Source organism: Abramis brama (genome assembly GCF_963993115.1).
Source record: "Abramis brama genome assembly, chromosome: 23".
NCBI lineage: Eukaryota > Metazoa > Chordata > Actinopteri > Cypriniformes > Leuciscidae > Abramis > Abramis brama.
Genome location: NC_139985.1, coordinates 12,615,808 through 12,628,697, shown reverse-complemented (window position 1 = coordinate 12,628,697; position 12,890 = coordinate 12,615,808). Strand labels below are relative to the sequence as shown.

Here is a 12,890-nt window from a genome sequence, read left to right as displayed (position 1 = left end):
ACTAAGTATGATTAAGCTTTATTTGGAGCACTTCTTTATTGTACAATGCACATTTCTTAATATTAAGCCTAAAATGTGTTTAATATCACTATTAGTAAGGATAGGATGATCACTGTATATTATCAGTCTTTAAATGCAAGACATTTAAAGTGTACCTAAAGTATACTTGCAATAGTTCCACATCAAATATACTTAAGTATATATTTAGTTATACTGTACCTCAGCACTATTTTCGGATAACTAAAGTACATTTAGTACAAAATTAGATGTTCCAATTTAGCAGACTTTAAGTATATCAGTTTAGTATACCAAAAGTACAATTGTAGGGTATTTATATTAAGTTTTTTTGTATTTTTAGTATACATAGCATAAAATTAATGTATTTTAAATGCATTTTGATATATTTATTTTTCAATAGGAACGTACCAACAGTTCGTTCTTCAATTTCCCTTGAAGTATATCGGGGCCGTAAGTGTTAGGTCACATTTGCCTTTGTTCTGTGAAATGCAATCCTCTCAATAGGAATCCGCACGATGTGGAATTTCGTGTGAGGGACAAAATATTACCCCACCCGGATTTTGCATCAAATTCAAGTATTTTAATATTTTGAACACGCCAATTTGCTGTATTTACTGTACCATAAAAAAAACGTAGTTAGTACGTGGTACTTTATGCATCGCTACTCTATTGATAATAGACATTGGAAGTCCAAGTTTTAATTTTTTTTAATATGCCCAATGTTCAGGATGATAACCATATTTTTAGTCTTTTTTTTTCTCAGAGGATCGAGAAAGTCTGTACACTTTAAATGTGTATATACTGTATCTGCTAAATGTTTAGTCAACTATACTTGCATACACAGTAGATGACCTCAAAGCTAAGTTATCAACATTAAGAAAAAGATTTAAAAAAAAGTCTAATTTAGGTTTCATGGGGTCTTTAAGATTAAGCATAAGCTAACCAGTGTCTGTATCACAAAATATCTAAGTGTACTCCTCTCCTACCTGTTCTGCATAGCCCCGAATGTAAAGATCTGGAATCTGACCGTGGATGCTAACAATGACTATGCTAACGTCAGCTGGAAGCACAACTTCTCCGTTGACAGCAGCAAGTTTGTGCTAGAGTACACATTGGACAGTAAGAGCCAGATACACCTACCGAGAGCTTATAAAGGGAACGCTAGATTTTATTGAGCCTACTGGTGACCCAAATCATCGTCTTATAATGTTTAATTGGGCCTCATTTTATGGCAAATTTACAGAACATCACAATAAACATTACAGGGAGCTCAGGTTTATTTGAAAGGGAGGTATTGTAAATGTTATTTGAATTGTTCAACATTTATGATATCTTTCTTGCTGTGAATCTCTGTAATGTTCTTTTCCCACAGTACTTGTGTAGCTTGTTAACTTAAAATGTGTTTTAACACCAAACTGAAGCAGTCCTCCAACATGTTACTGAATAATATCATGTGTGCAATACTGCATCCTGCTTTGTGTCATCAGCAGTCATGCATGTTCCCTTTAGAAAGCTCTTTTTCTCTCTGGTGGCTAAGAACAGGGAGAGATTTGACTAAATCTATGAGGGGGAGAGATGCCCTGAGACTTAAAAAGAGACAACCAAGACCTGTTTATTTGACTCTAATTGGGCCACAGAGAGTTTTGGTCCGTAAACTGGTGACTTTGTGGCACCCTGCAGTCCACTCTTATTATCACTGCAATATTTTAGCAGTTATGTCTTTTTTTACCAGTAAAAATCTTTCTTTTTTTTAAATTAGGTGTAAAGTTATTTGATTTATGCTTAAATAAAAGGAAAAAAAATGTCAATATAGTTAGAGAAAAAAACCCAAGACAAATATTTTTTTATTCAGTCCCTATACTCTCTTGGGCCGTTTTAATTTTCACTACATCACTGTTCTGTTGTGCCTGTGCATGTTTAAGCCGGAAAGAGACATGCAATACGTAACTAGTGTTTGACTAGTGTATATTCCTCTACAAAAGTCTCTCTCTCTCTCACTCATTTTCTTGCTCTCTCTCTCGCTTGCTCTTTCGTCCTTGAGCTATCTGTTTGGATCATCAGATGTGATTGCTCATTTCCACCCTTACCTCAACCATTGGCATCCCAGCAGCGCTTGTTGTCTGGCTGCCCAAAACTGCTTGGCTTATTGTTCATATTGGCCACCATTGCCCCATCTCATGATTATGCCAGCAAGCCTGCCATATCTGATTGATTGCCTCTTTTTTATCTTTGGTGGAAAGGTTTCAGAGATGACGTTAATGTTTCCAACCTAAGGTCTCCTCAGGGGGAGAGTCAGAGTTACATATTTAACCTTGAAACATGTTGTGCAGTACGTGCTGGTGCAATACCCCACCCAGCAGGTGTAAATGTAACTGAAGCAATCTGGGTTTCATCCAAGAGGACTCATTTATTTACACCAAGGAATACTGCATTATTATGGGATTAAATTACACCAGGACCAAAGCACACACATTCTCCAAACGTGCTTCCCATGTAGACTCACCATACCATTATATAACACTCCCTCTTCTTTCTTCCTCTTTCTCATCGTCTCACCATGTCCTGGCAAGATTGTGGCAGCTGCATGCAGTCAGTGTGAGGCATGGTGTCTGATGATGTCTTAAAGTCTGAGACAAGCTGTAGCAGCTTCTCAGCCCATATGAGATGTTTTGTTGATCTCAAAGCAGGACATCGTGACATTGAAGAGTTATCAGCCAATTTTGTGCATGTAATATGGGAATAAATATAATTTAAATCCACGTAGCTTCTTTTACAAAGTTAGGGAATAACTTGGTTTTGAAAGACAATCGGCACCTTTATCAAGCTATTGAAGAACTACATAAACATTTGAAGGAAATATGAGTTCTTGCAAGGCTACAAATAAGGATGCATGATATAATAGTACCACATACCCTTTCTTATCTATTGGTAATGGTCAGTATTGGATATTTAATTGTGCATTCTGAATTTTCTATTTTTACAATTAGATTAGAATTTATCATCATCTAATGCTATTTTGATTTTTAAAAACACTAATTTAAATGTTAAATGTCATCTTAAGCATTATCTCAGAATAAATATTCATTTTTCATACTGAAATCATAATGTTGTGATGCCTAAAATGGTAGACAAAAAAAAGACAAAACGGTATACAGTTTTAATGTTGGCCATTTATAGATTATTGGCCATAACATAATTAAACATAATTATTTTCATATTGTTATTAGTCAGAATTGTTAACTGTATCCCTAGTGTAAATTCAAATTCTTTTGCTTAGCTTAAATTCAATTCTGTTTCAGAGCTGTTTTGCTGTTTTTGGCAGCTTTTCATGGCTAAATATATGCAAGTTGGCCAGTCAAAATTCAGTATGTACTGTTTCTATAAAACATAGTTTTACATTAATTGCAGAGCAAACCCTAACCAGAATGTTGGTGTAATACACACAGCTTTGCAAGCATTGAAATGAAAGATAAAGCTACAAAACAAATGACTAAAAGTTTTTTTTCTTTTTTATTATGGATGAGTAGATAGGAATTGTCTAAAATGGATAAGTACTTTCTTTCCAGCTAGTAGATCTTGCACTGCACTTTCAGACACTATAATTGAATTTTGCTATGCAGATATAATCCAATGGCTGCTTGCTTCAAAGGCTGTTGTATATGGCCACATTTTGGATATGCAGGGTTTTGCATCAAACTCATGCCAACCCATGAGTTACACAGTGCCTGATGGTTCCTTATGAACATCGTGGAATCTCATTGGAACATCACATCCACCTCTTGACAATTCCATTGGGATTTGTCCCTCCACTTCTCAGCTTCCTCAGAGATGAGATGAGGTCTATATAGATAATTGAGACAAGGTGCATCTCCCTCCAGCCTCCACTCTAGACCGGAGTTCATTATAGCAAATCCACTGTGAGATATTAAGCGGTAACTTCACATCAAAGCTTTTAACAGGCATCACTAAAGCAAATGATGCCCCTAATACACCAGTGCCAGACTTTGATGTGTGCTGAGCCAAGATATTCCAGTATTTTTGCTCCCAGGATGCTTAAAGGAACACGTCGACTTTTTGGGGCTTTAGCTTATTCACCGTATCTCCCAGAGTAAGATGAGTCCATACATATCCTTTTTATCTCCGTGCGTGCCGTAACTCTGTCTGACACACCCACCGCTAGCCTAGCTTAGCACAAAGACTGGAGGTAAACGGCTCCAGCTAGCATACTGCTCCCAATAAGTGACAAAATAACGCCAACATTTTCCTATTTACATGTTGTGATTTGTATAGTCACAGCGTGTACAAATAACAAGGTCAAATGAGACACAGCCATCTTCTAACCGTACACATACTGGGAACTATATTCTCAGAAGGCGAAGCACTGCTACTTGGGCGGAGTGATTTGCTCGCAGCACCTGAGAAGCCCCGTGGTGAGGAGCAGAGAGTTCGCTCAGAGTTGGAGTAAATCACTCCGCAGAAGTAGCAGTGCTTCGCCTTCTGAGAATATAGTTCCCACTATGTGTACGGTTAGATGTCTGTGTCTCATTTGACCTTGTTATTTGTACACGCTGTGACTATACAAATCACAACATGTAAATAGGAAAATGTTGGCGTTATTTTGTCACTTATTGGGAGCAGTATGCTAGCTGGAGCCGTTTACCTCCAGTCTTTGTGCTAAGCTAGGCTAGCGGGGGGTGCGTCAGACAGAGTTACAGCACGCACGGAAATGAAAAGGGTATGTATGGACTTATCTAACTCTGGGGGATACGGTGAATAAGCTAAAGTCCCAAAAAGTCGGCATGTTCCTTTAAAGTATTATTTTTATACATTCTCTCTTAAGAGTGGGAGGGATGCAGCACATTTCCTCAGTTAACGAACATGACCTGCTATCTTGTGGAAGAGGCCAGTGTTGTGTGCTTAATTTTGGCGAGTTAAGCTTGATGGGCTCGGTTTGATGGACACCTCTCTTGTGTCTCTCCTTGAAGGTAATGGGTCGATGAAAAGCATACAAGTAAACCAGCAGCCTTTCATTAAGCTGGCTGGGCTGGTGGCCGGGGCCAAGTATCGGTTGCGGGTGTATTCCCATGAGCACCACTCCATCAGCAGCGACTTTGTCATGTTCGAGACAGGCAGAGGTGAGGGGTAGCCAAGACACAAGGGAGGAAGAAAGGCTTCAACATGTTACCTTCTGAAGTAGATAAAACTACAACAAACTGTATTTTGTCATGTTTACCAATGGGTCACTGTAACTGGTAACTTGTAAAGCACAAGAAGGGCATGGGTAAAGTGTAAGGGCCCTGTTTTAATGATCTAAGTGCAAGGTCTAAAGCGCACGGCGCAAGCGTACTTAGAATCCACTTTTGCTAGTTTAACAACAGGAAAAATGGTTGGCGCGCCCAACGCATGGTCTAAGGCCGGTGACACACTGGATGCGTGGCGTGAGCGTGGCGTTTCTGTTGCGTGTCAGCTGCGTGGCGGCTGCGTCGCGTTTTCCATGTCTTTGCACACCAGAAGCGTGTCTGACGCGGCGCTGCTGCTGCTAGGTGACATATTGGTGACATGGGGAGAGAGTTGTGGAAGGCCTATACTTCATGTTAAACATAAATATATAGCAGCAAAGACAACGTCGGCAGTGTTGACGGCAATATAGACTATAGAATATTTCGTTCTGTATTGACAGGTGCAGTATTTGAAAATCGATAATATTTTTTTAAATTGCATTTATATTTGCATTTATGTCAAACCCTAGACACTTTCAAACATCAAAATTACATTTATTAATATGTATTCGTGTCAAAATGTCATATAAACATCTTTTCCTATTCAATTTTGCCTGGAAACGCTTCCACGCTTGCGTGTCGCGTGAAAAATAGGCGTCGGTTCTATTTCTAGCATGCACGCGTTTTCCGCGCGGCTCGAGCCGCGCGTGTCACGCACGCAGTGTGCAAGCTCTAACCTGTTAACATGGGAGCCGAAATAAAAACGGACACGCCACGCATCCAGTGTGTCACCGGCCTAAAAGGGTTGTCTCTATTCTATTAATGAGTAATGGGTGTTTTTGGGTGTAACGTGCAATAAACCAATCAGTGTCTCATCTCCCATTCCATTCAAAAGCCAGTTGCGCTCGCGCCATGGCGGATTCGCTATTTACATGGCGGAATTTGCAAGCGGAAAAAACTGAACGCTTCTCTAGCAAGGAAACGGATCTGCTCGTGCGCGGGGTTAAAGCACGCGAGCAGACCATCTCCAGGACAAAGTGTATGCGCGTTGTGGACCCGCCTATAGGCGCACATTACTAACGCGCTCTTTAAATAACTATAAAAAAATATTGCGCCATTGACTTTAGAACAGGTTTTAGTTGGTCAATGGCTCAGTAATTTCAGTTGCCTCAAAATAGCAACGCACCAACAATGCGCCCGAACACACCTCGTTTTCAGACCAGCACGCCCATGGGCGCACAAATAGGCGCAAATGCATTTGCTATTTAAACAACGTGGCACAGGACGTGAAAATGATAACTGCGTCAAGCTGAAACTAGCAAAAAACACTTGCGTCGCGCCTGGCGCCGCATTGCGTCGGGTGTATGATAGAGACCTAAATGTTATCAACATAGTTAATGTTCGGTAAGTTATTTTGTGAGTTTATCTTTGCAGATTATTTTTTCGAAGCTTCAGGTGTACTAGCAAATGTATTTTTCCAGCAGGATGCATATGTGCCTCAGGTGGTGTGAGCCAGACGAAATCTCTCAGCATTTTCTGTAAGATCACGCTCAATAAGATATTGATCATCATGATGATAAGGATCCTTGAGCCGTGTAAATATCATTTTAGGAGGGATGTTTGCTCTGTGTTTTTCGGATATAGGAGATTGAGCTCATAATAATCCATCAGCTTTATTGTTTGTTCCTCTCACTGTTAGATCCCTCTGTGGTTTTCCACACAAAAAATGGCACTATTATCAGGCCATTTTAGTTGTTTTTTTATATATTATATTATATTGCACTCTATATTAATGCCTTTGGTTTTAAAAGGAAGTTTTTGAGAAGATGGTATAGGGTACGCTATAGTTCAAAAGTTTGGGGTCAGAATGATTTTTTTTTGAGAGAGAGAGAGAATTTAATAATTTCTTTCCGGAAAGAGGAATAAAATTGATCAAAAGTGACAGTAAAGATATTTATAATGTTACTAGATATGTCTAATTCAAATAAATGCTGCTCTTTTGTACTTTGTATTCATTAAAGAATCATTAAAAATGATGGTTTCCACAAAAATATTAAGCATTACGGTTTTCAACATTGATAATTATAATACATGTTTCTTGAGCACCAAATCAGCAATTAGAATGATTTCTGAAGGATCATGTGACTCTGATGCTGAAAATTCAGCTTTGCCATCACAAAAAGAAATAATAAAAATATTTAATATATATTAAAATAGAAAACCGATCATTTTAATTGTATTAATACTTCACAATAATACAATCTTTACTGTATTTTTGATCAAATAAGTGCAGCCTTGGAAATCTTCCCAACCCCAAACTTTTGAACGGTAGTGTATATCGAAAAACCTTCCAATAGAGAACAGGAAAAACACATGCAGTTAGTCCACCCTCTATAATCACTCTCTATAATGTTTCACAAGATGCAGATTTTAAAAAGAGTGGTTTTTGAAAAGGAGAGTATTTGATGATGTGGTTTAACCAAGCTGCTGGCTTTGCTGGGTTTCCGTTTTCATCAGATAACTCTTTATGGAGAGAGCCTCCTGTGCTCTGATGTTATTATCAGGATGGGTAATTCAAATCCAGATCCACTCACCGCTAATGTGTTTTTGATAAAGAATGGCTGTCAACTGACTCCTACCATGTTGCTGAAAGTCAGTGAGATTTATTAGGGTCTCCATTTGGTGTTACTGTGTTCAGCTTTTCTCCTGACTCGATAAATCATATAGGAAGAGAACAAGGTTCTTAATGTGTAAGATGATCTGTGAGAGTTGATTTCTGCCTTTCTTGCTTATGGGCATAATGTTACAAAACTTAAACATTTTCTTCTGTACCTCTTTTTCTTCTCCCCTCCTCTGTGTTTGCTTTCTAACAGCCTACAAGGAGCAGGAAGACATCGCTACTCAGGGCTGGTTCATTGGGCTGATGTGTGCCGTCGCTTTATTGGTTCTCATTCTGCTCATTGTTTGTTTCATCAAGAGGAGTCGTGGAGGAAAATACCCAGGTAAAATCCAGCAAATACACAACACATGTGTGATCACTTTCCACAAACCATTGTAATGTATTAAACCAGGGTTGGTTGGTGGGTGCGTTATTTATTTATTTTATTTTATTTTGGATGATGATCAGAAACTCAAAATAGAACCATCAAATAATTATGTTGTTCTTGTTTTTGTAAACTATGTGCATTTCTGTTCACATTAATTATTTTTAACCACAATATAAGTATATGCTACATGGTAACACTTTACAATAAAGTTTCATTAGTTAACATTACTTTAGCTAACATGAACTATGAATTAACAATAATTCTACAGTATTTATTAATCTTAGTCCATGTTAATTTCAACGTTTACTAATACATTATTAAAATCAAAAGCTCTATTTGTTTACATTAGTTAACGCAATGTGAACTAACATGAAGGACTGTATTTTTATTAACTAACATTAACAGATTACTAAATACTGTAACAAATGGTACTGCTCATTGTTAGTTCATGTTAGTTAATACATTAACTAATGTCAACAAATGAAACCTTATTGTAAAGTGTTACCGGCTATGTAAATGATCTATCTACTGTTGGTTTTTATGTATTGCTGTTTTTGTTTTTATCAGTGAGAGAGAAGAAAGACCTCCCCTTAGATCCTGTTGACCATAAAGACCAAGATGGATCATTTGACTATCAGTAAGTTTTCACTTTCTATCACTTTTACCATAAAGATAAACGTCTATTCAGGTTCTGCTATTTGTAATGTTGAACCTGTTGATGAAACACTTTGTTTTACATGTTACAGGTCCTGAACATAGCTCTCACCCTGCAGAGGGGAAAATGTCTCTCATTTTAAACAATTATAACAACTAACCACTTAAACCCAAATAACATTATTACATAAACACCCCCAGAACATTTGTTGATGAGGCTTTTGCTTTACTTAAACAGAAAATAAGCTTGCTGATGTGTAATGTGTCTGTTCACTGACCAGCAGCTGAAAACCAATGCACCAGATTCTCAGGAAAAGTGTGCTTTTTATCACCATCCACACCAACATACTATAAATGAGTCCTTCCTGTACAGTTCTACCTCTACTCTCTAAACCACACAGATCTCATAACTTCACACCCTGCTATCCCAGCGTGGCAGGAAAAAAATCAGTGTGCTACTCTGAAGAGGAGTTCACACTGCCCCAACAAACACCAACATCCAACTGTACTTTAGTATTATTTATATAGGCCTACTATTATAGTATTTGTTAATATTATTTTGAATTGGATTATATTTTTTATATTTTAATTTTTAGGAACTTTGTTATGCTTTTGACATTTTTTTCATTTCTATTTACCATTATTTTTAATTTATGTTTTTCTATTTCTATTTTCCTTTATTTCAGTTTTAGAACTTTAACTTATTTTATTTCAGTTAATTGCTTAAAATTTATATTTATTTGATTTCAGCTGCATTTTAAATTAATGAAAACTATTTAACTATTTAATCGTTTTAGATTTAGTTAACTAAAACAACATTGGCGCTTCATTGCTTTTGTTTGGATCAGCTGGTATTTAAGGCGGTATGAATCCTTAACAAACAAGCACACATTTTTCTATCTGTCATCCTTAGTTTGTTTTGAAGGTTTTGTTGTATAAGCCTACATCTGTCAAGTTGGTGTGGATATTACAACCTGGGTACAGAGAGTAAAGGGAAGTGTCAGTGAGGGTTTCAGGAAACACATTAAATGTCTGAAGAACTAATATCTCAAGCTCGATAAGCTAATAATTGTCATGTTACTTATGCAGTGTTTGGAAAGTACTGTATAGCAACACTTCAAACTTAATATTTTTCATTTGGATAACAATATAAATAGCTTTAACATTGTAGTTAGCTACTTTTTGTTAGTGATTTTGAACCTTTGTTAGCTCCTTTTTGAAAAAAGTAGCTTGATTAGCTTAGCAAGCTAAACATAGCTTCTCCAACACTGCACCAAAGCTGAATACAGATATATCTGTAGAAGTGTATGGATTTATAGGGTGATTCAGTGTAATCCTCTAAACCACTAATTGAAAAACATGCTCCAACATTTTGGACTATATCATTTTTAATAAAAAACCACTCATGTCTCAGCAGTTTCATAACTAACAGCTAGTTACGTGATATTAAATGGTTTGCCTTTTCTCAAAGCTAATTCTTTTTAAGGAGATCAGAGACCAGCGATCTAACTGATTAGCTTAGTAATGCTAAGATCTAAGTTATGCTAAGCCTTGCACAGCGGCAGTACTAACTTCTCTCTCCATCTAACGTGTGAATGATGAACCCTTTTCTTCCCCCTCCTCTTTCAAATTGGCGGCTGGGTTGTTAAGGAACGAGAACAGGTATTTGGTTTCAGCACATCATCTCAGCCTGAGCATGTCATTGGTTAGCCTACATGTGGATGGCAGGACAGGGACTAAAGCTGCTGTCTGATCAGTGTTTGAGCTCCTCAAAGGTGTTAAACTCCTTGGTCCCTCTATTTTGGACGTAATTCAGAATTTTTTTTTAAGTTAATACATCGTGTCCTAACCAAACACGATGTGATAAAGCAACTAGTGCTAAAAGCTAGCTGCTAGCAGCTTAGTTTTTCAGCTAGGTGTGGCTAGTGACAGGATGTTTTGGGATTGGCTGTGATTGTGTGTTATCTTGCTATGGAAGCTTGTTTCTGCCACGGAATGAAAAAGTTACTAGTGACTTTTTATCACACATTTCTGACTTTATAACTCACAATAACGAGTTTATATCTCAAAATTGAGTCAAAATGTGAGTTATACAGTCTGACTTGCTTAATATAAACATGCAATTCAGGGAAAAAAGGCAGATCATAATTACTTTTATCCCTTTTTTCACACTTTCTGACTTTATAACTCACAATTGCAAGTTTATATCTCACAGTTCTGAGACAAAAGTCAGGATTGCGAGATAAACTCAAGTTTATATATATTAAACACTGATTTTATTAACTCACAATTCTGAGAAAAAAAAATCTAAGAATTGTGAGATACAAACTTGCAATTGCAAGAAAAAAATTCATAATTCTGAGATAAAAAGTTGCAATTTCCTTCTTTTTTTTTTCTTCTTTTTTTTTACTCCATGCCGGAAACTAGCTTCCATATCTTGCGGCATTTTCGCTTTTAAGGGACATCAAACTTGTCACATTGTGCCTGGTTAAGACATGTCACCTTGCAACACTTACAGCAGTGCACTTATTGAATGGTTCATATAAAGCTGTTCATCTCAGAGAGTGAATTGGAATGTGTATTAAAAGCTTTGGCCTGAAATAAAATGTCAAGTACTGAAGCATTTTACTCCCTCTTAAAATAATTTTGTCTCTTTATTATAAAAATAATAATCACAATCCATTGGTTTTTATTGTAAAGTTAATGTTTTAAAAGCCAGTGCTGCGATGTCAAGGTTAAATTAATTTGTCAGAAGGGAACCAAGGTTCTTTCTTCAATGTTTAACACCCTTGAAATGTCGTTAAATGGAAAGCGCAGTACACACTATTCAGTGACAGGGTGACCATGATCAGATGCACAGAAACATGCATGAAACATGAAAATGATTCTGCTTTGTTCAGAGGGAACTCGGTTGAATGTAAATTTGCATGCAAGGCTAGCAAAATGTATTTAAAACATTGAGTCTATTCAGAATTTATAATGCATTTCCTACAGTCTGAGAGGAGAGTCTGCTGGAGATCAGAGCCCTTGGGTTTTGTCAGTAATCTGCATTCAGTGGGATGCCACATCTAGAAAATGAACCAAAAGCTAACAACAGATTATTTGCTAAAGGCTGTTTATAATTATTATGTTCACTGCATCGTTTTCTTTTTCCTCTTATTTTTCTTTTTAAGTGCCTCTTTGATGACACAAATGTTTTGTTTTATTCATTATTTTTTTCTCTCTTAATCATTTTTTATTCTTGGGTGTTTTCCATCCTGTTGGTCCAATGAAGGTCTCTTGAAAAGGAAAGGTATGGAAAGAGCTGCACTAATTTCACCTGCATTTGGACTTTAGTCATGAACTAAAGCATTTCTTGCCTTGTGTTTTTGATTTTAATCGATTAATACATGTCCTTCTCCTTTAGTATTGATACATGAACGAAAACATTAGAAGCATCATTTTTTTTACTAACTCATATTCTTCCATGATTTTCCTGTCAATCCATCATAATTCATGATTTTGTGTCCCAACTGTAGTAGTTAATTTTTTTAACTTTATTTATTGGGCTGTCAATTTAATTTGTTGATTTAGTGCAATTAAAAATGTTTGCAAAATACAGAAAAATAATATTTACGGCCACAAATATAGAGATATATTATTTGATTAATCTGCATGTCATGTAATTCATTGACTAATAGTCCTATTTAATTGTTAATTCATCCATTTGTTTTCTACATACTCTTCAAATCCCTGATTCATGCCAAATTTTGTATGATGTCATTACAGTTTTCACATATTCTGTCAAAAGTGATGTACAATGTGAAATATGTGTTCTTTTTACACTCTTGGAGGTGAAAAGCTGGTGAAACTGTGAGTGTGAGGGCTGATCGATTAAATCAAAAACCCATTCTCATTATTCCCTGAACTCTTGCTAGTGCAGAGAGAGTGTATTTGGTTGGGCAAAGCAAGA

At 36.7% G+C, this 12,890-nt stretch overlaps 1 protein-coding gene across 15 annotated transcripts in view; it reads left to right on the top strand.

Annotated features, from left to right (window-relative positions):
• The window catches only part of nfasca (neurofascin homolog (chicken) a), an 82,944-nt gene that overhangs the window by 63,379 nt on the left and 6,675 nt on the right, over positions 1–12,890 (top strand). For 6 of the 15 annotated variants that reach the window (XM_084100683.1, XM_084100684.1, XM_084100686.1 and 3 more), the window contains 4 exons: positions 1,018–1,137; positions 5,004–5,153; positions 8,111–8,239; positions 8,852–8,921. In XM_084100683.1, the coding sequence (XP_083956809.1) occupies positions 1,018–1,137; positions 5,004–5,153; positions 8,111–8,239; positions 8,852–8,921 (469 nt within the window). Of the gene's footprint in view, positions 1–1,017; positions 1,138–5,003; positions 5,154–8,110; positions 8,240–8,851; positions 8,922–9,030; positions 10,997–12,212; positions 12,231–12,890 lie in introns of those variants that run through there. The other 9 variants (XM_084100680.1, XM_084100678.1, XM_084100681.1 and 6 more) reach the window with 5 other exon arrangements.